The sequence below is a fragment of the Gigantopelta aegis genome, chromosome 13 (assembly GCF_016097555.1).
Source record: "Gigantopelta aegis isolate Gae_Host chromosome 13, Gae_host_genome, whole genome shotgun sequence".
NCBI classification, from domain to species: domain Eukaryota; kingdom Metazoa; phylum Mollusca; class Gastropoda; order Neomphalida; family Peltospiridae; genus Gigantopelta; species Gigantopelta aegis.
The window spans coordinates 8,219,659-8,247,450 of NC_054711.1; the positions used below are offsets into that span (position 1 = coordinate 8,219,659).

The window sequence follows — 27,792 nt, forward strand, 5'->3', positions numbered from 1 at the left end:
GCTTCCAGGGTATACAAACTTTCATCAAGACACCTTTTAAGTGTATAAATATAACTCGTTTCCTTAAAATAACACCAAAAACTTTGATCATGTTTGTTTTGGCCGTCGAGATTTTTCTTCAATAGCTTTTTTTGTGGTTTAACAAAATCGGGAATTAAGTAAACAAATGTATAGAATATTCATTCTAGAGCCGTATCGCAATATTATTTTAATCAGAAAGGCATCCAGCATGTAGCTGTAAGACAAAATGTACTCACCGTCGTGTAGCGAAGTGAGCTTTATCCGCCATTTTGGTAGTGGTATACGAAGTTTCATACGGTTTATACGGTTTCATACGTGTCATACGGTTTAGGTTGGACCCCGTGTAGTGGGCAGGGCCGTACCCTGACCAAAATCCATGGGGGGGGGGGGCACTAAATTTTATAAATAATTTTTAACATACTATAAAGATTAAACATTTCTATGCTATTACTGGATATATATATAAAAAAAAAAAGGACAAGATTCTCAGGGGGGGCAGCTGCCCCCCCTGCCCCCCCCCCCCCCCCGGAGGGTACGGCCCTGGTGGGACGTATCACTTTGATATGTACCAAGATATTTTTAACCATATGGGCAATAATGCTATATCTGTGAGTGATCCCTCTTTTTTATTATTATTTTTTTCAACGAGTATATATTTAATGAGCGTTATTATCAGCAATGTTACTTCGTCTGTAGCCCAGGGACAATGTCGTGCACTAGACATACGTCATCAATAATAATATATATATATTGCAAACTGCTTCAAGGAAAAAAAGTTTAAGTACGTTTAATAATACCTCAGCACATTTTTAAATTATAACTATTTGGTGTCAAATACACTAAACGACAAAAGAAACACACATATTAGAGGGTTTTTTTTAAAGTTGATTTAAATTTTCAGTTTATATCACATTAGTTTATCCATTAAAATGATAAAGGTCCTGTGAAAATTAAAGACCCATTTTGATAGTCTCTTGACGTAGCCCAGTGGCATAGCGCTCGCTTGATGCACGGTCAATTTGGGATCGATCCCTGTCGGTGGGCCCACTGGGCTATTTCTTGCTCCAGCCAGGGCACCACAACTGGTACATCAAAGGCCATGGTATGTGCTATCCTGTCTATGCAATAGTGCAAATAAAAGATCCCTCGCTGCTAATCGAAATAAAGTAGCCCATGAAGTGGCGACAGCAAGTTGCCTCCTTCAATATATGTGTGGTCCATAACCATATGTCCGATGTGATATAACCATAAATAAAATGTGTTGAGTGCGTCGTTAAATAAACAAGTTCCTTCCTGATAGTCTCTTTACCTAATTAATTTTCTTACACACCCGTTGGTGAGAACACCATGCGTTATTTTTTTTTTTATAACACATGGTTGTTTACACATGTATGGGTGTTAAAATATCAAGACATACGACTGGCTGCTCCTAGGTGATGACCAGGTCACCACTGCCATACATCCAATGAAAAACTACACAATGGAAATCGATTACATTGTGACATATAGTTAACCTGACAACCATGCAGGACTCGAACTTAACGGCGGCACCGACGGCAATTGCCGTCATTGAGATATAAATTGCCGTAGGCAGAGAGAATCACCGATGGCACTTTTGTGCCGTCGGTAAAGCTCCTCAACAATGGCGAAATGTATACACCTGGTGTACATTATCTGCCAATATTTAACATTTGCACATTTAAAAGATGCCTACATATAACAAGATAGCCTTTCAGTCAGGTTTATTTGCTGCAAACGTCACTTTTAAAACAATTACCATAGGCAGGCTCACAATTGCCGTCGGTGGACTGTTTCACCCATTGCAATTCTTTTAAAAATTGCCATGGGAGACAAATTCTTATGTTCAAGCCCGGTCATGTGTCTGTGACGCGTACGTTAGCTACAAGTGCAACGGCTGTAAATAACTTTTAGTCGAAAACAATGTTAAAATTTGCTTAAAACCTGGTTTTTGAGAATATTATGTAATAGAATACATTTGTGTCAGTTAGATACAAATATCTCACTGTTTAAAAACGTATCAAACTCACTTTCACTCGTTAAGATACATTTTAAAACAACTAGTTGTGAGATAAATGGTATCTAATGGCCACTGTGTATTATTCTCTATGTATTATGGAGAAAAAAAAAATAATAAAAAAATAAACATATTCGCTTTTCTTTTGTAGTTCAGTATAACCTGTTCAGTATCTGCTCGAGATAAACCAATCATACTGATAGAGCAGCCTGGGACCTTTTGATATGCACTTTAACACAGGGCAGCACATAACAGTCTTTGTGACATTTAATCATAGCGACAGATTTTAGCTTTAAACACCAACATATTTTTCACAATTTTTTATAACTGAAGTTAAACATTACTTATATTTAGAATATCCATTTTCGTACATCCAGTGTTTTTGGTCATACTGGTGTTTGTAATAACAGGAAGTGTATTTTTATACTTCTAAAAACTTACATGCTTCCGAGAAAAGCTTTAGTCTATTTTTATAGATTGCGTTTCCTCATTTCAGAAGAAGAAATTTGTTTTGTTTAATGACACCACTAGAGCATATTGATTCATTAATCATCAGCTACTGGACGTCAAACATTTGGTAAATGGGACTCATAGTTATCAGAGGAAACCTGCAATATGTTCCTAATGTATCAAGGGATCTTTGATATGCACTTTCCCACAGACAGAACAGCACATACCACAGCCTTTGTTACACCAGTTGTGGTGCACTGGTTGGAACAAGAAAAACCCAAACAGCTAAATGGATTCATCGATAAATAATGATAGAAATTTGCGTACAAGCTCGATGTATTTCCAAGACCGAGGCGATTAGATCCTGCGACGAAAGTACCTTTAGGCTAGCGCTCAACCGACTGAGCCAAAACCTTATTTCAGTCACAGACTGGTTTCTCTTTATTGTAACTTTACCCAGATGTCTTATTGGTTTCAGTGCCATACTCTGATCACAATCTCCGGGGGCAGGGGAGGGCACTACTTTTTATAAACAAATGTGTGTGCTATTTTGAGTAAAAAACAAAACGGTGAGATTCTCGGGGGGGGGGGGGGGGGGGGGGGGGGGCAACTGTCTGTCTACACAAGGTTAGTCTAATATCTTCCTTTTCATTATTCTGGCACAAATGCAAAATAAATATCAGATTTGATTGTGTGGATACCTTTATTTGCTAAACTAGTTTATGCACTTCACTGTAAACCTGCCACAACTGGTATATCAAAGGCCGTGGTATGTGCTGTCCTGTCTGTGGGAAAGTGCATATAAAAGATCCCTCGGTACATTAGCAAAAATGGGAGCGGGTTTTCTCTGATGACTATTAGTCAGAAATACCAAATGTTTGACATCCAATAGACAATGATTAATTAATCAATGTGCTCTAGTGGTGTCGTTAAACAAAACAAACTTCACCTTAAAGGGACATTTCTGAGTTTGCTGCACTGTAAGATGTTTCCAACTAATGAAATACTTCTACGATTAAACTTACATATTAAATATATTTTCTGGTTTAGAATATCAATGTTTGTGTTTCTGGTCATCTTAATATTTGTAAGAAGCCCAAACTGGATTTTATCTTCAAATAATTTCGTACGTTAAATGTTTTGTTTTTTCCCCCGAAATAAAATGAAATTTAACCTAGTAAGTACAAATATTAGAACGATCAGAAACACGTTTTAATATACAGCCACTAATATTGTATGCAGAAAAATATATTTGATATGTAATTACAATGGTTAAAAACTCTGTGTTAGTCGATGACATCTTAAAAAGTGCAGCAAACTCAAGAATGTCCCTTTAAACTGAGTGATCACACTGGGAACCAGTAAAACATTTTGTGAACATAAAGTGTCACCCACTGTTACACAACACAGGGCAGGTTTGTTGTTTCACCACAGCACTAATGAGAACAACACAATAACATGGTAAAAATGAGTTTTAATGTCGTTGATAAATAATGACAGAAATTTGCGTACAAGCTTGATCCCCACATTTCCAAGACCAACCAACAAGTTTACGAGGTAAACAACTTGAGATGAGAAATGATACTTTGATAAATGTCGTTAAATAACATTCACAGACATCGTACAGAGTGGTCCACGGAGTTTGCCGTGGTGATCACGTGACAGAAACAGTCGACAGAAGACACAGATCTCAACCACCTGTAAGATTTAAGATAAACACAAATTATTAAATTTTCGTTGCAATGAAATTCAAAAAACAAAATTATAACATAATAAAAATCAAACAAGAGTTTTATCCCTGTCCTCCCTTGGTTTTTTTTTACTGCTTGAAATTTGTTTCTTTTATCCTTTAACCATAAATGATGTTCCATGTGCATTATTTCCAATATCCTGAAAATAACACACACAAAAATAAATTTGTTTAACCCCAATCACCATTCTCAAAAAAAATCTGGATAAAAATCTTGCATTTATTTCTGATTCCAGCCAGTGCTCCACAGTTGTTTAACAAAAGACCGTGGTATGTACTTTCCTGTCTGTGAGATGGTGCATATAAAATATCCCTTGCAGCTAATAAAAAAAGAGTAGCCTTTTGAATGGCGGCAGCAAGTTTCCTCTGTAATAATCTCCGGGATCAAACTTAATGACAGTAACGACGGCAATTGCCGTCATTAAGATATAAATTGCCATGGGTTGGAAGACTCACCTGGTGTACTTTATCTGTCAGAATTTAACATTTGTACATATGAAATAAAGTTACAGTTTGTTTTGTTAACAACACCAATACAGGGCTTCTAGAATTTTTATAAAATGCACTAGCCATGGGATCAGTGATTAATTTTTTTTACTAGCCACGATTAAAAATTCACCAGCCTTACTTTACTTTAAGTTAATACAATTTTACTACATAACAGTAATAATCTGATATGTCACCTAATTAGGGAGATGGAGCTTTAAAAACACTAACTTTGGGGTGGGGTGGGGGTGAGGAGGATATTCATATTTACGAAATAGACGTAACTGCAACATTTGACCACAAGAATTCACTTGACGTTGGGCATGGCAACAGTAGTAATTTACTAGCCCAACATTGAATATCACTAGCCATGGGAGTGGGGCTACCATGATCTAGAAGCCCTGTCTGGCATGGCAATATTGTTATTTATGGCACTAGCCATGGGAGTTACCATAATCTAGAAGCCCTGTCTGGCATTTTTACTAGCCCAACACTGAATATCACTAGCCATGGGAGTGGGGCTACCATAATCTAGAAGCCCTGTCTGGCATGGCAATAGTAGTTATTTACTAGCCCAACACTGAATATCACTAGCCATGGGAGTGGGGCTACCATGATCTAGAAGCCCTGTCTGGCATGGCAGTAGTAGTTATTTACTAGCCCAACACTGAATATCACTAGCCATGGGAGTGGCGCTACCATAATCTAGAAGCCCTGTCTGGCATGGCAGTAGTAGTTATTTACTACCCAACATTGAATATCACTAGCCATGGGAGTGGGGCTACCATAATCTAGAAGCCCTGTCTGGCATGGCAGTAGTAGTTATTTACTAGCCCAACATTGAATATCACTAGCCATGGGAGTGGGGCTACCATGATCTAGAAGCCCTGTCTGGCATGGCAATAGTAGTTATTTACTAGCCCAACATTGAATATCACTAGCCATGGGAGTGGGGCTACCATGATCTAGAAGCCCTGTCTGGCATGGCAGTAGTAGTTATTTACTAGCCCAACACTGAATATCACTAGCCATGGGAGTGGGGCTACCATAATCTAGAAGCCCTGTCTGGCATGGCAGTAGTAGTTATTTATTTATGGGCCCATAATCTGAAGCCCACTAGCATGGGTAGTTATTTACTAGCCCACACTGAATCTAGAAGGGGCTACCATGATGTTGCATGGCAATAGTAGTTATTTACTAGCCCAACATTGAATATCACTAGCCATGGGAGTGGCGCTACCATAATCTAGAAGCCCTGTCTGGCATGGCAGTAGTAGTTATTTACTAGCCCAACACTGAATATCACTAGCCATGGGAGTGGGGCTACCATGATCTAGAAGCCCTGTCAGGCATGGCAATAGTAGTTATTTACTAGCCCAACATTGAATATCACTAGCCATGGGAGTGGCGCTACCATAATCTAGAAGCCCTGTCTGGCATGGCAGTAGTAGTTATTTACTAGCCCAACACTGAATATCACTAGCCATGGGAGTGGCGCTACCATAATCTAGAAGCCCTGCCACTAGAACATTTTAAAATATGTCTATAGGCAGCAAAATCACCTTTCAGTCCTATTTATTTTCTGCAAAAGTCACTTTTCAAAATAATTGCTGTAGACAGGCTTATAATTGCTGTCAGTGGGCTGTTTCACCCACGGCAATTAAACAAAAAAATGCCCTGGGAGACAAATTCTTAAATTCGAGCCCTGCTATCTGTGTGGTCCTTAACCATATAGCCGTTAATTTAAATACGTTGAATGCATCGTTGAATACATTTCTATTTTCTCCCTCATTGGTTTGCTTAGAGTTGATAATGTATTGATAGCAGAGATTCGCTTACTCAGCATTCCTTTGCGCAAGCATAAAATAAAAAGAAGTGCTTTTTGTTTAACGACACCACTAGAGCACATTGATATATTAATCATCGGCTATTGGGGGTCAAAACATTTAGTAATTTTAACATATAGTCTTAGAGAGGAAGAAGAAGTTTGTTTTGTTTAACGACACCACTAGAGCACATTGATATATTAATCATCGGCTATTGGGGGTCAAAACATTTAGTAATTTTAACATATAGTCTTAGAGAGGAGGAAGAAGTTTGTGTTGTTTAACGTCACCACCAGAGTACATAGATTTATTAATCATTGGCAATTGGATGTCAAACATATGGTAATTTTTGACAGCTATAGAGAGGAAACCCACTAAAAAAAAAATTATTAGTAGAAAGGGATCTTTTATATGCACCATCGCACATAAAGAATAACATGTATCACAGTCTTTGATATACCAGTCGTGGTGCTCTGTCTGGAACAAGAAATAGTTGAATGAGCCCACTGGCGGGGATCGATCCCAGACCAGCGACATATAAAGCAAATTCTTTAACACTGAACTACATCCCACCCTTGCATCAAAATAATGCAAGTACCTGGTATCCCATGTATAGGCTCCCATTTATTATTTCAACGCTTATATCCAATTAAAGTTCAAGCATGCTGTCCTGGGCACACCTCAGATATCTATCTGGGCTGTCTGTCCAGGATAGAATATTAATTGTTAGTGGTTAGTGAGAGAGAAGAGGATGCAGTGGTCTTACACCTACCCATTGAGTTGTTAAAACTCGCTCTGGGTGGGAGCCGGTACCGGGCTGCGAACCCTGTACCTACCAGCCTTATGTCCGATGGCTTAACCATGACACTACCGAGGCCGGAAGGCTCCCGTTAATTATGGCCTGGGGCCTAATTCACTAAACTTGTAACTTTGCGATCTCGCAGTGCAACGCTAAAAGACTTGCAAAGAGGATGCTTTGTTGTCTAGCAGAGCCTAAGAAAGCTTTGTGAATTAAGCCCCTGGTAACATATGGGTTACCACCCATTTATGGAGTCTACAATCCAGTCACAAATCTACAGATACTTTGTCATTCCTTCATATCACTGTTCTCCTTGTACTGAAACATCTGTGTGTAATTTATTAGTGAACAGCACACAACTGATCAAAATTTACTTTCAGGTACTTTTTGTTTAAAAAAAATAAAAATGGTGGAGAACAAAATACCGTTCTCGACTTTCTTGACATGTAGTAACCTCGTGGTGACCGGCCTCGGTGGCATCATGGTAGGCCATCGGTCTACAGGCTTGTAGGTACTGGGTTCGGATCCCAGTCGAGGCATGGGATTTTTAATCCAGATACCGACTCCAAACCCAGGCTCAATGGGTAGGTATAAACCACTTGCACCGACCAGTGATCCATAACTGGTTCAACAAAGGCCATGGTTTGTGCTATCCTGCCTGTGGGAAGCGCAAATAAAAGATCCCTTGCTGCTAATCGGAAGAGTAGCCCATGTAGAGGCGACAGTGGATTTCCTCTCTCAATATCTGTGTGGTCCATAACCATATGTCTGACGCCGTATAACCGTAAATAAAATGTGTTGAGTGCGTCATTAAATAAAACATTTCTTTCTTTAACCCCGTGGTCACCTGAATCACCATTCTTTACTTATTTTGATTAACATTTGCTTTTGGCATGAGGACAGGATGTAGCCCAGTGGTGAAGTGCTCACTTGATGCGCAGTCAGTCTGGGATCAATCCCTGTTGGTGGGCCCATTGGGCTATTTCTTGTTCCAGCAGTGAATGGTTAGTAATTTAGAAAATATTCACAATGACTCAGTCTTATATGTTAATTTTTGATTATCCTCAGTCTAACGTGTTCATTTCTTTCAACTAATTTATTCAGAGAAAGACCCATCATATCATATCCAACTAAACCGATTGATAAACCAAACATACATACTTAGACTAAACATAATGATTAACTCACAGTATTAAATGAAAATACAAAACTAAACCAATTGATAAACCGGCCAGGGTTTAAAAACTTTTACATTTTAATGGTAGCCCATTCAAGCTGTCGTAACTTGTTGATGGGCAATATGTTGTGATTGCTTGACGTTTTACAACATCAAGATTCGTGTATAGTACCTGTTTTACAACTAAATATGTGGTAGCTCACTGGGCTTACATCGTTGATAATGGTTGCCCAGTTGATCAATTGGTTAACACAGACAATTTGGGCATGGGATTTTTCCAAGCCTGTTAATAACTGATAAGGCTCATAAATAATTGATGTGGCGTGTGTGCGTGGTCTGGCTCAAAACAAAATTGAAATACAATAATTTCTAAGGCTGGTAGGTACTGGGTTCACAGCCCGGTACCGGCTCCCACCTAGAGTGAGTGTTAACGACTCAATGGGTAGGTGTAAGACCACTACACCCTCTTCTCTCTCACTAATTGGAAATAAACAGGAAAATAAGTTGAAATGAAACAATAATTTCAATGAGAGTTTAGACTGGATGTATACGTCTGCAAAATGCATACTATCCGCTGCAATGAAAGAATCGTATATGGTGTACATGCCCAAAACACGTACCGCAGAAGCATGAGACACACACACTCATCCATTCTATACGCGTCTTAAACCAACTATATTAAACCAAAGAAAAAGCTTACTATTTTTCAGGTCATTTCTTTCTCAGTGGCTTTTTCTTTCAGTTCTCGTTTTTGGACTGCTATCTGTTTTGCCTGTAAATAACAAGCATATTTTGTTTTTTAAATTCAAGTACCGTAATCATCAAACATTAAAAATAACTTGCTAATATGCAAATTCGACAAGTGGATACTATGGCCTTTGATGTACCAGTAATTTCGCAATTATTGGGATGGTAAAAAAAACCCCACCTGAATCTATTGTGGGTAACAGATTCTGCAACCTATCATACCTCTGGCAAAAAAATTAACACCACTAGAGCACATTAATTAATTAATCGTCGGCTATTGGATGTCAAACATTTGTCAACTCTGACATGTAGTCATCAGAGGAAACCCTCTGCGTTTTCTTAATGCAGAAAGGGATCTTTTATATGCACTTTCCAACAGACAGGATAGCACATACCATGGCCTTTGACCAGTTGTGGTGTACCTCTGGGAAATGCTGTACCACTGAGCTACAAACTTACCCCTCAACCATCCCAATTGAAAAAAACAATATTAAGGTTTGTTTCTGTTTTATGACACTCCTAAAGAAAATTTATTTATTAATCAGCTTTTGGATGGTAAACATTTGATAATTCTGATGTAGTCTCAGAGAAAACGTGCTACACTTTCACATAAGTAACAAGGAATCTTTTATATGGTAAACATTTTATAATTCTGATATAGTCTCAGAGAAAACGTGCTACACTTTCACATAAGTAACAAGGGATCTTTTATATGGTAAACATTTTATAATTCTGATGCAGTCTCAGAGAAAACGTGCTACACTTTCACATAAGTAACAAGGGATCTTTTATATGGTAAACATTTGATAATTCTGACATAGTCTCAGAGAAAACGTGCTACACTTTCACATAAGTAACAAGGGATCTTTTATATGCACCATCCCACAGACAGAACAACAAATACCAAGACCGTTAATAGACCAGTCATAGGACATTGACACTGGTTGAAATGGGAACACCCCCAAATAGAGAACAGATCCATTGAGATGGTTTGATCCCATGACCCAAGCGCCTCAGGTTCAATCCCGCACTGAGGAAAAGATATTTAGCCAGGCTATAAATTGTATTTATGTTAATCTGCCACGGTTATGTCTGGGAACACGACGACGGGGTGATACAAACACAAACCTTTTCTACTAGCGTCATTAATTTTCCTTCTTTGGCCAGGATTTTGAGTAATTCCATTATGAATGGTAAATAATTATGCCGCCTTCGTATATTTTCGGCCTGCAAAAAAAAAAAAAAAATTTTTTTTTTCAAAACACAAGACTTTTACAAAATATTAATATCAACAGAAATTATATTAGCCTTAAAAGGGTGCATGAAATATGTTTTGCTTAAATTTGCTAATTAATTTCTGAGGTCTATACCTTTTCTGTTTTGTAAAAAATTACCATAGACACACTAAATTTGCAAACGTTGACATGCAAACAAAATATCATAATATGTAATTTAACAGTAAAAAGCTGTAAAAGTAAAAGATATTCTACACTGCCTATAAAAATTAAAGTTGGAAACTTTACTAGTAGGCTTTTGAGAACTGAAAATTGGCTTTAAACCATTTGTGGATTAAACAAGAACAGATACAGGTGACCCATTTCGTTTTTACGCAATCCATCACAGGGCTAGCTCTGGGTCAGCAGAACATTTCACCAAATTATCTATTAAACTTCAAAAATAGCAGAAACTCAGTTATTTTGTAATAAAATATCAATTATTACCTAAAAATTATTTTGCCAAATTAAAATAAAATTCGTCAATTGTTTTTTAAATTCGCAGTTGGCGAATTTGGCGAGTGTCCTGCATCGTAACCATGTAAATGACATCCTAAATGGAATGCGTTAATGAAACAGGGGTTAGGCAAAACTAGGCTTGTGTTCGAGTTCCAGGGGCCTAATTCACTAAACTCTTGCAACTTTGCGATCTCGCAGTGTAATGCTAAAAGACTTGCAAAGAGGATGCTTTGTTGTCTAGCAGAACCTAAGAGAGCTCTGTGAATTAGGCCCCATATCTCTATAGAAGACAGATCTCGCAGTGCAGTGCTAAAAGACTTACAAAGAGGATGCTTTGTTGTCTAGCAGAGCCTAAGAGAGCTTTGTGAATTAGGCCCCATATCTCTATAGAAGACAGATCTCGCAGTGCAGTGCTAAAAGACTTGCAAAGAGGATGCTTTGTTGTTTAGCAGAGCCTAAGAGAGCTTTGTGAATTAGGCCCCCGATGTTTAACATGCACATTCAGAGTAAGCTGTTATAGTGCACGCTTGTCATGGGCAAACGTTCACATTCGCCAGCTCTCCCAGCCAGAAGAGGAAGGACTTGTGTCAGCGTTGTGTGAATAAAACATTTGATCTTGCAATTTTCAGGTGTGACTAAAAAGATATAAAATTTTGAAAAGTAAGAAATTCTGGTAATCCACCTTATATCTTTTCATTTTTTGATCTTCCTCTTGGATTAAACACGTCAGTCGACTAATCTCAGCCTCCAGTGTATCAGACTCCATGCTGCCGCCCTGTGATAAGACAAAATATCAACACAGACTGAGTACAATGATTTCTAGGTTCATGCTTATACAGGCCCATAGGAACCGGAGGATAGGGGGTGGGGTGGGGGGGCACGTGCCCCCCAACTTGTGAGCTTTTTTTATCATCACATTAATGTTTGCCATTGTAACCAAAATCTGATATAGAGTTTGTACCCGATCCGTCAGTGTTCCCCCCCACACTCCAAAAGTCTTTCCTACGGGCCTGTTTTAAAACTGTAAAGAGCCAAATTTATACAAGCCATTTGTCCACAATCAGCAATAGAAGTAAGCAGAATCTATCACTAGTCCATTGGACAAGTACATCTAGAAATCTACTTGTCCACCAATATTTTCACTTGTCCAATGAAATGATTTGTTTTATTCAAGCACAAGGACCATATTTTTGATTAAAAAAATTTACTTGTCCACTGGACAACCATTGATGTATATTTTGCTTGTCCAAGCTGATTTTTACTTGTCAGGACAAATGGACAAGTGCTTATTTCGAACGCTGACAAGCACATACAAACTGGGAGGGGGAGGGGCCACATAAGGGTGAAAATGTACTTTTCTTTGTCTATTCCATATAAATAAAGATAAAAATATCTGGCTTGTGCACCATGTGTTAAACATTGGTTGGAAAATTCCTTTACTTAGTGGTTACATACATTTGGATAAACAAATCTAAAAGGTAGTATTCAACAAAAATCTTTCATCATACTCGATGGAAACTAAAATGAGGTACAACAGAATTCAATTTATTCTATGTAAACTTCCAGTAAACGTAGAACAGATTAGTGATTTCCCTAGAAATTAGGCAAGGCATGGTAGACCAAAAACTTTTGGGGCATTTTCACCATTTTCGGGGCACTTGTTTTTCATTAAAAATACACAAAAATTAATTGAAATAAAGATGAATGTAATTTATGCTTGCTTTAATATATAAAAGGCATACTTCATTCATTAATAATACCTTTTTTGGTGTTTTAAAAAGGCAATTTTAGAATTACTGAAAAAGGCTTGTTTAATCTCAGGGCAGCATGGCTCACCATCTCATTGCTGCACCATGCTAAAACAAGCTAGGGAAAACAATACAGATTGTTGATTTAAATTATAAAAATAATTTATAGGATATTAAACTAACATTCTGACAGTACCGCTAAAGCAATACATGTCCCCTATCAAACCCAACAAAACGTTTTATCGCCCAAAGTTCAAGGGCCATAACTCTGTCAAAAATGGGGAAATTAGCTACAAATGTTAAACCTGATCTGTAGCAGTACATGATAAAGCTATATACTAAACTGCAGATGAATATCTCTAGGCATTGTGAAATAAAGTCTGGAAACCTATGTGTTGGACAGACAGACACACAGACAGACAGACTGATGGAGATGAAACCTATAGCCCCCTCAAGTTGGACTGGGAGGGGACTAAAAATATATGAAATTGTAGTCTGTTTTAAAAAAACATTTCTGTAATCAAGTTAAATTTCCGCCTATAGCACTTCCCACAGTAATATTTTTGTTATTTTATATATTAAACGAGCTTCCATTTTGTGTCATGTTTATGTCCTGAGTGAAATAATTTTCAATTGTCACAAGCTTTAGCAAGTGACAATGAAAATTATTTTACGAGGGACATAAACATGATGTGAAATGGCAGCGAGTTTAATATCCTAATTGTTACCCATGATCAATATTAATTTATATCACTCAACTGGTTTCGTTGACATTCCTGCACGGTTGTAGTGCGCCAATTGATGACGTTGAAGTGTTACGTCCCACTTGATATTCCTGCACGGTTGTAGTGTGCCAATTGATGACGTTGAAGTGTTACGTCCCACTTGACATTCTAGTGGGACGTAACACTTTGATATATACCAAGATATTTTTCACCATATGGGTAATAAACACTTTAACTTTTCTTCTCATATCAAACCAAACTGAAATTATTTACAAACCCCCCACATTTTTGTAGGAGGATGGGACAGACTATAGGTGATTGTTTGTCATTACACCTAAAATTAATTTTAGGCAGGTGATGGCAGGTCGAGTCATCCCTCGCTGTAAATTACAAGGCCTAAATTTGCCATGTAGTTTGATTAAAAGATCAGATTCTTACCTCCAACTTACTTGTTAACTCCTTCAGCTTCTTCTCATACATCATCTTCTTATCGGACACAACCGCCATCAGGTTAAAGTGAATTTCATCCGTACTGTATCTGGAAAAGACAAAAACAGTATCACAACCAAGGCTTCACCAGGGGTGCACAGATGTGAAATTGTGATAGTTTCCCGGTGGGCAACCAGTAGCTGAAGTTTGGTTGCCCAACATCATCTCTTGGTTGCCCACATAGTATTTCATAAAAAGTTTTATGAATATAATTTTGAACTGTCTTTGAAATGAATCTGAAATTTAAAATTATTTTATTATTATCATTACTTATCAGTTTAATTTTATTTCTTTTTTAACATTATTTATCTTCGCATAGGCTGAAAAAAAGTTTGTTTTGTTTAACGACACCACTGGAGCACATTGATTAATTAATCATCGGCTATTGGATGTCAAACATTTGGTAATTCTGACTTGTAGTCATCAGAGGAAACCCGCTACATTTTTCCTAATGCAGAAAGGGATCTTTTATATGCACTTTCCCACAGACAGGAAGGCACATACCACAGCCTTTGTCCGATTCTTGTGCACTGGTTGGAACAAGAAAAACCCAATCAGCTGAATGGATCCACAGAGGCAGTTCGATCTCGCTTGGGCTGTCACAGTCATAATATTTTAATGAACTCGGGGCTCATCCTGGATTAAAAATACTTGTACCCAAAAAATTGCCAAATGGGACTTTTATTTGCCATAATGAAAATGTTTTAGCCAAAATTGTTTTGTGTAGTACTGTATGGAGTATTTATATATGAATATGAAAATGCACCTTTTCCAGCTAATTATGTATAAACTGGAATACATCTGAATAATAAAATTACCTCCTGATCAAAATCAAAGACAGCAATGTGGGTAAGGGCAGTTAATATATTATTTGATTTTTCAGTGGGTGAGGGGAGATACGCAGAGTTGGAAGCCAATGCCCTCTGCAAACACACCCCAAATTCTAAGGCTTATGGCATTAATAAAAATCTGAGAGCCAATACTCATTTTTTTAAACAGTGCTAATTATTTCTGTAAAATAGCAATCTTTATTTTGGTTTGAATTGCTTTTAATTGTATTTTAAACCCATCTATTCCACACCCCAACAATTTCGTAATTTGCGCCATTTTGTTAATTTCCGCGTCATGTTAAATGCTTGTTGTTGATTTCAGCTTGTAAAATACGTAGCCTAAGAATGCTCAAAGACTTTACAGAGTTAAAATAACACGCTACAAATTTTTCTTGCATACATGTTGCCGTTAAAATTAATAACTGTGATTATTAAAATAAGCAAACATTGTTATGCTGAATTCTTGATGACACCGCTTCTCGTTACCAGTCACGAGATCCCTGTTAATATTTGGTATTATTATTATATGTTAGGTGTTGGATAGATTACAGGGCCGTAGCTAGATAGTTTCTATAATCCGGAAAGCATTATAGACACTTAAAGAAAATTCTCCTCTTAACTGTTTGAAGAGTTTTAGACTATTAAATACTCAGTTGCCCCCCCCCCCCCCCCCCCCCCCCACAAAAAATCCTAGCTACGGCCCTGGATTATGTAACCGATTGTTCACATCGGAAGATAGAAAATGGCGTAGCCAATTTTTTTTCTCAGAACTGGATGGTTGTTGGTATAGTTTGTGGCTTTTCACATGTCTTGTGCCCTTTGCTAATACTTAATAGCCACCATTCTGAAACGTATCTCTGTCGGCACTGAACTCGTCAAAATCATGCACGGTGGACACTGAGTGGATGGCAGCGTTAGGGTGGATATTTATATCGCCTGTCAGTCAAGTTATCAGTTTCGATACTGTTGAATTGCCCGTGACTGTCCGAGTGTTGTGAAGTTTTGTTTTTCATTTTACTTGATTTATAATTTTCTTGGTTGCCCGTCGGGCAACGGTTTGACAAAAAATGGTTGCCCGCAACATATTTCGGTTGTCCTGGGCGCGCGGACAACCGATTTGTGCACCCCTGCTTCACAGTTGAAAAGGGAGTATACCCTCAGTTTTCCTTAGAAATTCCAGCATTTGGTGCTCTCGATGTGAGTCCGACATACAGACTGTCGAAGATCCCATTATAAATTTTCCTGCACTGTTCGTTAATATTAAGTCAGTTAAATCTTAATTGCATGCACATTTAATACATCAATCTGACTGGTAAACAAATAAGAAAATTTGTGGATCGACAACCTAATTTCGTAATACGAAAGGCATGCTACTACATTAGTGAAAAACCGACCGTGCGATGGGAATTCCCTGACCTTTGGGAATTCCGATACCTAATGTGCAGAGAAAAAGTTTGTTTTGTTTAATGACACAACTAGAGCACATTAATTAATTAATCATCAGCTATTGGACATCAAACATTTGGTAATTCTGACTCGTAGTCATTGGAGGAAACTCGCTACATGTTTTCCTAATGCAGCAAGGGATCTTTTATATGCACTTTCCCAATGACAGGAAAGCACATACCACACACTTTGACCAGTTGTGGCGCACTGGTTAGAAAAATGTATCAGAACCAAGGCTTCACAGTAAAAAAAAAAAATCTTTGTTAATTCTGATACCTAGTGTTCAGAGAAAAAGTTCGTTTAATTACACATTTTCATTTCTACTTATATCCAATCAAGATTCAAGCACGACACAACTAGAGCACACTGATTTATTAATCATCGGCTATTGGATGTCAAACATTTGGTCATTTTGACAGTCTTAAAGAGAGGAAATCCTCTACATTTTTCCATTAGTAGCAAGGGATCTTTGATATCACCATCCCACAGACAGGATAGCACATAGCACAGTCTTTGATATACCAGTCATGGAGCACTGGCTAGAACGAGAAATAGCCCAATGGGCCCACCGACAAGGATCAATCCTAGACCGATTGTGCATCAGGAGAGCGCTTTACCACTGCGCTATGTCCTACCCCCCTGTGTGAGAGAGATTAAAAAACAAGAAAAACCCAATATGTTGCTGCACAGAGGGATGGGGGGAGCCAAGCGACACTACTAAGAAGATGAAGCAAACCTCACTTCTGCATTCGTTTCTCTATCACCGGGCGAACGAGATCTAGCCAATCAGAATTAGCTGGGATAGCACCTGCAAGAAGTGAAAGAGGTGGATACGCATTACAAAGTGAAAAAAATACACACAGTTCATTAGGAACACATGCATCAGCTTTGCAAATAATCATGGTTTCTCAGACATTTCTACTTAAAATGAACATCTACTTAGAAAAAGACATACATGTACGGCAACACGTGGTATGGTATAACAAATTTAAAATTTAAAACATGCACATAAGTGCTACTGATTATAATAACAAAAGAAAGAAATGTTTTATTTAAGGACACACTCAACACATTTTATTTACGGCTACATGGCGTCGGACATACCGGTATGGTTAAGGACCACACAGATATTGATAGAGAAAACCCAGTCTCCACTTCATGGGCTACTCTTTTCGATTAGCAGCAAGGGATCTTTTATATGCACCATCCCACAGACAGGATAGTACATACCACAGCCTTGGATACACCAGTCGTGGTGCACTGGCTGGAACAAGAAATATTATAATAACAAGAACAGATTTAATTAAACACAGAGTCTTCAAGGTGGCCCTGTGATGACTGACATGACTCAAGACTGCTTACCTAAATCAACTGGGCCTTCTTTCAAGCCGTCTAGTTCATACAAACGTCCCTCGATGGGAATATACCCGACAAAGTGAAACACATCGTCGTCTTTCTTAGACTGTTTCTCGTCAAACTCAAACATCTGTTGTCTGAAATACAAAAAAAAGAAAGAAGATATTTACAACAAAAAAACCCAATAAAAAGTCATTAAGATTTCCAAGGATTTTTCTGCGACAAACACAATCTAATAAAATTACAATGATTGGAAGTATTATTATGTATCATTCTAAATGTGAAAAATTAAATTTCAATCAATTTTAAGTTTTCACAACTCAAACCAAAAACTACATGGCTTTCCACGACTCCACACTAATTTCCATGACTCAACCCAAGATCGTGACTTTCTATGACTCAACCCAAGACTGACTTTCCATGACTCAACCCAAGACTGTGACTTTCCATGACTCAATCCAAGATTGACTTTCCATGACTCAACCCAAGATTGTGACTTTCCATGACTCAACCCAAGATAGTGACTTTCCATGACTCAACCCAAGACTGACTTTCCATGACTCAACCCAAACTCAATGACTTTTTCGGATTCAAGAGAAAACTATGACTTTCCATGACTCACCCCAAAAGCCCCAGGACTTTCCAGGACTCAACCCAAGTCCATGACTTTTCATGAACACAAAAGACCATGAATTTTCAGAATTTCCATGACCCATATGAAAGTTTGTTTTATTTAACGACGCCACTAGAACACATTGATTTTTTATCTTATCATCGGCTATTGGACATCAAACATATGGTCATTCTGACACTGTTTTTAGAAGAAACCCGCTGTAGCCACATAGGCTACTCTTTTACAACAGGCAGCAAGGGATCTTTTATTTGCGCTTCCCACAGGCAGGATAGCACAAACCATGGCCTTTGTTGAACCAGTTATGGATCACTGGTCAGTGCAAGTGGTTTACACCTACCCATTGAGCCTTGCGGAGCACTCACTCAGGGTTTGGAGTCGGCATCTGGATTAAAAATCCCATGCCTCGACTGGGATCCGAACCCAGTACCTACCAGCCTGTAAAACCGAATCGATGGCCTAACCACGACAGCACTGAGGCTGGTGACCCATACGAAGTCTGGTCCTTCGACTCACTGAACAAGAGACGAGTATTCTACCACTGGACTACTCCTCATTCCACCAGCAAAAAAACTACAATGTGTGACCTCTCACATGGATGTGTCAGGAAAATGATGTTCTAATGGTTTTCTATCAACAAGATGGCCAATAAAACCAGAAACACTATGTGTGATCTCTTACACGTGTAATAACACTAATACTTTACTGGGTTTTCAGTTAACACTATGTGTGATCTCTTACACGTGTAATAACACTAATACTTTACTGGGTTTTCAGTTAACACTATGTGTGATCTCTTACACGTGTAATAACACTAATACTTTACTGGGTTTTCAGTTAACACTATGTGTGATCTCTTACACGTGTAATAACACTAATACTTTACTGGGTTTTCAGTTAACACTATGTGTGATCTCTTACACGTGTAATAACACTAATACTTTACTGGGTTTTCAGTTAACACTATGTGTGATCTCTTACACGTGTAATAAAACTAATACGTTACTGGGTTTTCAGTTAACACTATGTGTGATCTCTTACACGTGTAATAAAACTAATACTTTACTGGGTTTTCAGTTAACACTATGTGTGATCTCTTACACGTGTAATAAAACTAATACTTTACTGGGTTTTCAGTTAACACTATGTGATCTCTTACACGTGTAATAACACTAATACTTTACTGGGTTTTCAGTTAACACTATGTGATCTCTTACACGTGTAATAACACTAATACTTTACTGGGTTTTCAGTTAACACTATGTGATCTCTTACACGTGTAATAACACTAATACTTTACTGGGTTTTCAGTTAACACTGTGTGTGATCTCTTACACGTGTAATAACACTAATACTTTACTGGGTTTTCAGTTAACACTATGTGTGATCTCTTACACGTGTAATAAAACTAATACTTTACTGGGTTTTCAGTTAACACTATGTGTGATCTCTTACACGTGTAATAACACTAATACTTTACTGGGTTTTCAGTTAACACTATGTGTGATCTCTTACACGTGTAATAAAACTAATACTTTACTGGGTTTTCAGTTAACACTATGTGTGATCTCTCACACGTGTAATAAAACTAATACTTTACTGGGTTTTCAGTTAACACTATGTGTGATCTCTCACACGTGTAATAAAACTAATACTTTACTGGGTTTTCAGTTAACACTATGTGTGATCTCTGACACGTGTAATAAAACTAATACTTTACTGGGTTTTCAGTTAACACTATGTGTGATCTCTTACACGTGTAATAAAACTAATACGTTACTGGGTTTTCAGTTAACACTATGTGTGATCTCTTACACGTGTAATAAAACTAATACTTTACTGGGTTTTCAGTTAACACTATGTGTGATCTCTTACACGTGTAATAAAACTAATACTTTACTGGGTTTTCAGTTAACACTATGTGATCTCTTACACGTGTAATAACACTAATACTTTACTGGGTTTTCAGTTAACACTATGTGATCTCTTACACGTGTAATAACACTAATACTTTACTGGGTTTTCAGTTAACACTGTGTGTGATCTCTTACACGTGTAATGAAACTAATACTTTACTGGGTTTTCAGTTAACACTATGTGTGATCTCTTACACGTGTAATGAAACTAATACTTTACTGGGTTTTCAGTTAACACTATGTGTGATCTCTTACACGTGTAATAACACTAATACTTTACTGGGTTTTCAGTTAACACTATGTGTGATCTCTTACACGTGTAATAAAACTAATACGTTACTGGGTTTTCAGTTAACACTATGTGTGATCTCTTACACGTGTAATAAAACTAATACTTTACTGGGTTTTCAGTTAACACTATGTGTGATCTCTTACACGTGTAATAAAACTAATACTTTACTGGGTTTTCAGTTAACACTATGTGATCTCTTACACGTGTAATAACACTAATACTTTACTGGGTTTTCAGTTAACACTATGTGATCTCTTACACGTGTAATAACACTAATACTTTACTGGGTTTTCAGTTAACACTGTGTGTGATCTCTTACACGTGTAATGAAACTAATACTTTACTGGGTTTTCAGTTAACACTATGTGTGATCTCTTACACGTGTAATGAAACTAATACTTTACTGGGTTTTCAGTTAACACTATGTGTGATCTCTTACACGTGTAATAACACTAATACTTTACTGGGTTTTCAGTTAACACTATGTGTGATCTCTTACACGTGTAATAACACTAATACTTTACTGGGTTTTCAGTTAACACTATGTGTGATCTCTTACACGTGTAATGAAACTAATACTTTACTGGGTTTTCAGTTAACACTATGTGTGATCTCTTACACGTGTAATGAAACTAATACTTTACTGGGTTTTCAGTTAACACTATGTGTGATCTCTTACTCGTGTAATAACACCAATACTTTACTGGGTTTTCAGTTAACACTATGTGTGATCTCTTACACGTGTAATGAAACTAATACTTTACTGGGTTTTCAGTTAACACTATGTGTGATCTCTTACACGTGTAATGAAACTAATACTTTACTGGGTTTTCAGTTAACACTATGTGTGATCTCTTACACGTGTAATAACACCAATACTTTACTGGGTTTTCAGTTAACACTATGTGTGATCACCAGGCTTAGTAGAGCTGTCTAACCAAATAATCATAAAATATGTGAACTTACCTGGCAAAACTATTGTGGACTTGTCTGATGACATCAGAATTACTTAGACTTAGGCCTCGTAACTGAAAAAAATATATATAAGTAAAAGAAAAAAATAAAGAAGAATGTCAAGAGTTTCCTTAAAAAAGGTGATAAAATAAATTTATACAAGTTTACAAGGAAGGAATGAAATGTTTCATTTAATGAGGCACTCAGCACATTTTATTTACGGTTATATGGCGTTGGATATAAGGTTAAGGACCACACAGATATTGAGAGAGGAAACCACTTCATGGGCTACTCTTTTCAATTAAACAAGGAAGAAAAAGGAAATGTTATATTTAACGACGCAGTCAACACATTTTATTTATGGTTATATGGCGTCGGACACATGGTTGACCATCTGACTACTGCAGGCAAGATATCTCGCCCGATGTCACGCCAGTCGACATACTGTACACTATATATAGTGCATTCCCCAATTCATATTTCCCGCCATTTTGCACACGACACTTACCGGAAAGACTTGTATAACAGGAAACAGAAGACAACTCAGCTTCCTGTATCTTTAGGTTTTTGTTTTGAAAATAGCTTGCAAATTTGAGTTGAAAAAGTGGTTTTCGGCAAGTATTTTCGCTTGACAACAAAGGTCATTTTCAGGGATCGACAGCTCATTGTGACAGCTAATATATTTGATCGTTTTACCAACAACGAAAATCACCAAATATTGGGATATGGATCGTAGTTTTGGGGTTTTTTTAAAATTCTAGTCAGAAAACCACTGTCATCGGGAATAATAGATATAAATGCTGGACAGCTAGCCACAAATGCCGGTAAGTAAATGAGACTTTTTCAAGTTTTAGCCTAATTTTAGTCAACATTAACTGATCTAAAATATCATAAAAATTATAAAATCCCACAAAAATAATACTTACTGATTCAAATATGAACTTTATTTTATGTATTTACAAATTATTTAAGTGAATATATGGGAATTTTTTTTATAAACTTGTACCCTTCTCAACGTGGTTTTTGTCAAAAATTAATCCAGTAGTCTAAAGGTTAATGACTACACAGATATTGAGAGAGGAAACCTGTTGTCGCCACTTCATGGACTACTCTTTTCGATTAGAACCAATGGATCTTTTATATGCACCATCCCACAGACAGGATAACACATACCACGACCTTTGATATACCAGTCGTGGTGCACTAGCTTGAATGAGAAATAGTTGAATGGGTCTTTCGCCTTGCATTGTCATTAGGAAAACATCGATCGTGTTTTACATTTTTGGCCATGCGTAACAAAAGTCTCACTGTGTGTGAGATATGCGAGATATCAGCCAAACCGAATTCGACAAATGACAAATGGAAACCCAAACGTTTTGTCAGAGACAACATGGTGACCATCGTAAGCAAACTACCCCCATCACTCAGCTCAGTGTGTATGGTGAAACTGCTATGAGCCAACAGCTGAACAAAAGGTCTCAAGTAACATTTTATTAACTGACAGTGATAGCGTGTGTATACAGTAGGCTTTATACACCAATAAGTTCATAAAGAATTACCAACAATTCTTATATGTAGAATACTAGATTCATAGGTTTCATGCTTATTGGTGGGTGTGGGGTGGCGGGGTGTGAAAGAAGGGAAATGAACCTACACTGAGCTAGTGATAATCCAGTAATCGATTATAATCGAAAATTTATCAGTTTGCACCAATGCGATGATCGATTATAACAGTCCATAATTTATTGTGTGGCCAAATATTAAGTTTAAAGGGACATTCCTGAGTTTGCTGCAACTTTTAAGATGTTATCGACTAACAGATACATTTTAACCATTGTAATTACTTATCAAATATATTTTCTGCATAAAATATTAGCGGCAGTATATTAAACGTGTTTCTGATTGTTCTAATATTTGTACTAAGATAAAGTTCCTTTTATTTCCTAAAAAAATTTTTTTCGTACATACGAAATTATTTGAAGACAACATCCAGTTTGGGCTGCTTACAAATATTAAGATGACCAGAAACACATTGAATATACAGACACTGATGTTCTAAATCAGAAAATATATTTAATATTTAAGTTTAATCGTAGAAATATTTTATCAGTCAGAAACATTTTACAATGCAGCAAACTCAGGAATGTCCCTTTAATTGTTAGTCCTATCATAGCATGCTTGTACATTTATTGGGGGTAGTGTTTTTTAATGCAAACATAAAGAAAAAAGATATTAAATGATGCTACAGGAAAAATTATCAATTTGTATGATCTATCCCATTGAATACAATTTTGTTCGAGGTTCATATAACTGATTGTGTAAATGAAAGTTGATTGGTTAGTGCAAATCCAGGGCTAGCTCTGGGTGAGTAAAACAGTTCACCAAATTGTCTATTAAACTTCAAAAATTACAGAAATTTTCAATTATTACATGAAATTATTTCGCCAAACTAAAATAAAATTCGCCAACTGCTTTCAAAATTCGGAATTGGCAAGTGCCAGAGCTAGCCCTGAAATCAATTATAACTGATGATCGATGATGAACGCTATTTTGTTTAACGACACCACTTGAGCACACTGATTTAATTATCATCAGCTATTGGATGTCAAACATTTGGTAATTTTGACACATAGTCTTACAGGAAATCCGCTACATTTTTCCATTAGTAGCAAGGGATCTTTTACATGCACCATCAGGCCATAGGATGTCAAATGTCACGGGAAACTGTCTTCCAGTTTTGTGCCTTGTGATCATGGGAACCCATCGTAAACTGTTTTTTAAATTATTATAGATATATTATTTTCCTTGAATAGTCGTACTCGATATAATAATCATGGGAAACAAAATTTTGGTTCAGTGATTTTACCGACACGCTACCGTAAATGATCGTTTTCATGAAACCCAAGGGCCTGTCCATCTCACAGACATGCCACGGCCTTTGGTATAGCAGTCCTAACACTAAGCCAAGCTACATGCCGCTTCAATTCGAAGAGCAGAACTTACTGATGGATCGAACGACTGAGCAAATTCTTTGAATGACGTCAACGTCTCGCCGAGTTCCACATCCGAATGACACGCGTTGAGGAGAATACTGAGTATAGCCTGCGTCGCACACGCATTGTTTATAACCTGAAACAATATACATTATACTGTTACACACGCATTGTTTATAACCTGAAAACAATATACATTATACTGTTACACACACATTGTTTATAACCTGAAAACAACATACATTATACCATTACACACACATTGTTTATAACCTGAAAACAAAAATAACTTTAACCTGTTACACACATTGTTTATAACCTGAAAACAATATACATTATACCATTACACACACATTGTTTATAACCTGAAAACTAAAATAACTTCAAAGTGTTACACACAGCATTGTTTATAACCTGAAAACAAAAATAAAGTTAAACCATTACACATTGCATTGTTTATAACCAAATTTGTTTTTTATAAATTAAAACTGTTACACACGCATTGTTTAACCTGAAAACAATATACATTATACTGTTACACACACATTGTTTATAACCTGAAAAAAAAATAACTTTAACCTGTTACACACATTGTTTATAACCTGAAAACAAAAATAACTTCAAAGTGTTACACACAGCATTGTTTATAACCTGAAAAAAAAAATAAAGTTAAACCATTACACATTGCATTGTTTATAACCAAATTTGTTTTTTATAAATTAAAACTGTTACACACGCATTGTTTATAACCTGAAAACAAAAATAAATTGAGACTATTACACAGAGCATTAATGGTTTATTGATTTATGTCTTGATCAATATAAACTGCATATAAAGATAGAACATTTCTGTGATATTTGAAACACTGTTCCTTTTCCTTTTATGTCAAACCAAACGGAAATTACTGACAATTTGTTTCAATGAAAACTACTGACCAATGACTTAATTTGTGGGATGAAACCAAACTGTTGTTAAAAATAGCCCAACATAACAAATATTTATAACCATCAAAATGCGTACATAGAGAATAATACATGAGTGAGCATTAGATACCATTTATCTCACAAGTTGTTTTAAAATGTATCTAACGAGTGAAAGAGAGTTTGATATGTTTTTAAACACTGAGTTGTGAGATAAATGGTATCTAACAGACACAAATGTATTATTCTATTTCTTACATATCGCCAAAAACCAGGTTTTATGCATATTTTAACACCTTTTCGACTAAAAGTTATTTACAGCCATTGCACTTGTAGCTAACTTACGCGTCACAGACACATGAATGTCAGGTTAATTATACGTCACAATGTAATCGATTTCCATTAAGTATATTTTTCATAAGATGTATGGCAGTGGTGACCTGGTCATCACCTAGGAGCAGCCAGTCGTATGTCTTGAAATTGTTAACACATGTACATATGAAAACAACCATGTCTTGTAAAAAATAACGCATGGTGTTCTCACCAACGAGTGTGTAAGAAACACGTTTATGCAACCAGACAAAAACAAAAACAAAACATATTGGTTGAAAAACACACCACTGCTTCAAAATTGTCCCTCATTTCCACCAGCTGGTACATTTACATTCTTACAAACCTGTTTAGCAAAAAATATTTTTTCCAGTCTTGAATCTTTGACGATCGATCCTTCTGGTTCTTTGTCTGGCACCCATTTGAAGAGGAATATCAGTCCGTGAACCGGTCTACAACAAAACAAAACATCTCCATCAACTGGTGATGAACTCGAAACACTGAAGCCAATCAAAGATTATCTGGTATCTGAATGTACCTGTATGTACCGTTGAATGCATATATCAAAGAACATGTTGGATAATAATTATCCAGACACGCATGCAAGGGCAGGGACCATTTGGCTTTAAAAATCTTGATTATCGATATCTCTGGTCAATTGAAAATCGATTAACAAGTACTGTTTAATTCTTTAAAATTGTGTGGCGATATCTGAAACTTGCATGTAGCAAATCAAAATGCAATACTGAACATAATTTTCCAGGGTGGGGTGTCAGGTTTGGGTGTCAAACTGCCCCATCCTTTTTTTTTTTAATATGCAACTATAAGCATGTCTTGATGAATTTTACAGAGAAGCATACCAACAATCCCTCCTCCCAAAATTCGGGCTGAGAGATATAATTTTAAATGGTATAATATTTAAGACTTGGTTTTTTAGTTTGTTCTTTTTTCAAAATCAGACCCATCCCAAATGTATACACATACATGTATGTGGAATTAATTACAATGTCATTATTATGAATATTTACTTGAGATTCTGAAAGCTTTCTGGATCCATACTCCATATTTCTTCAACCTGAACTCCTTTAACTCCTGAAAAAACAAATATGCAGACTTGTAGTGTACCTACAGTTAATTTCAACACAGCATGACTTCCGATCATTACAGCATTCAGTATATATTTAGGCTTAGGGTTAGGAGTACTGGGCTTAAGTTACGAATTTGTCACCTACAGCATTTTTTTTTTAAATTGCCGTCGGTAAAATGGCCCACCGATGACAAATTTGCGCCTGCCTACTGCATTTTTATCGGTCACTTTTGCAGCAACTAAATTTGACTAATAGGTTATTTTGTATCATGTGAACATATTCTAATTTATGTTAATTACTGGCAGATAATGTACACCAGATTATATTAATTTTGCTGTTGTTAAGGAGTTTTATTGACTGCTGTAATTTTTATCCCGACCCATAGCAAATTAGTGAAACTCCTCTAAACCAGACACCCTTGGGGCCAAGTAAAAAGCCTGGTTTTAAGAGGGTTTTTTTACATCATTTATTTTTTCATCAATGAAAACTCAGTTTTCTCCAATACCAAATACTAGGGTCCTGAGATGGAAATTGCTGAGCATGTAATATGAATGGATGGTGCAACTATTCGTTACATTTTATGTAGTACGCCAAAAGTGGGTTCTGTTTAAAAACTTGCATTGGCAAATGAACTCAGCAGTAGATATTAAAAGCAAATAATATGCTATATACAGCAAAGGACAAACTACTTAAGTAAATACAATGTATTATAGCTTTTTAGTTACATGTGTTTACTGTACTGTTTGTTGATGACTACTAATTAAGTACTCCATGAAGTGCTCGCTTGGTGTGTGGTCGGTTTGGGATTGATCCGTGTCGGTAGGCACATAGGGCTAATTCTTGTTCCAGCCAGTGCACCACAACTGGTATATCAAAGGCTGTGGTATGTGTTATCCTGTCTGTGGGATGGTGCATATAAAAGATCCCTTACCAGTGTTTCTGCCAGATTAATTTCTGGGTATGGCGCTATGGAATTGAAGGCAACCACAGTCAACAGGGGGGTATAGGGGGGGTCTCCCCCGGAAAGCAAATGGGTTCAGTTTGGTGTTA

General features: G+C 36.9%; 1 protein-coding gene across 1 annotated transcript in view; it reads right to left on the reverse strand.

Moving 5' to 3' along the window:
• Positions 1 to 3,963: 3,963 nt before the first annotated feature.
• LOC121387425 (ubiquitin carboxyl-terminal hydrolase isozyme L5-like) overlaps positions 3,964 to 27,792 on the reverse strand; it is a 28,724-nt gene continuing 4,895 nt past the window's right edge. Inside the window, exons 2-12 of the mRNA XM_041518534.1 lie at positions 26,683 to 26,746; positions 26,001 to 26,106; positions 24,415 to 24,540; positions 21,424 to 21,485; positions 17,625 to 17,755; positions 17,004 to 17,070; positions 13,936 to 14,035; positions 11,707 to 11,799; positions 10,420 to 10,518; positions 9,245 to 9,316; positions 3,964 to 4,204 (exon numbers count right to left, since the gene is read on the reverse strand). Of these exons, the coding sequence (XP_041374468.1) occupies positions 9,251 to 9,316; positions 10,420 to 10,518; positions 11,707 to 11,799; positions 13,936 to 14,035; positions 17,004 to 17,070; positions 17,625 to 17,755; positions 21,424 to 21,485; positions 24,415 to 24,540; positions 26,001 to 26,106; positions 26,683 to 26,746 (914 nt within the window). The 3' untranslated portion in view covers positions 3,964 to 4,204; positions 9,245 to 9,250. The remainder of the gene's footprint in view (positions 4,205 to 9,244; positions 9,317 to 10,419; positions 10,519 to 11,706; positions 11,800 to 13,935; positions 14,036 to 17,003; positions 17,071 to 17,624; positions 17,756 to 21,423; positions 21,486 to 24,414; positions 24,541 to 26,000; positions 26,107 to 26,682; positions 26,747 to 27,792) is intronic.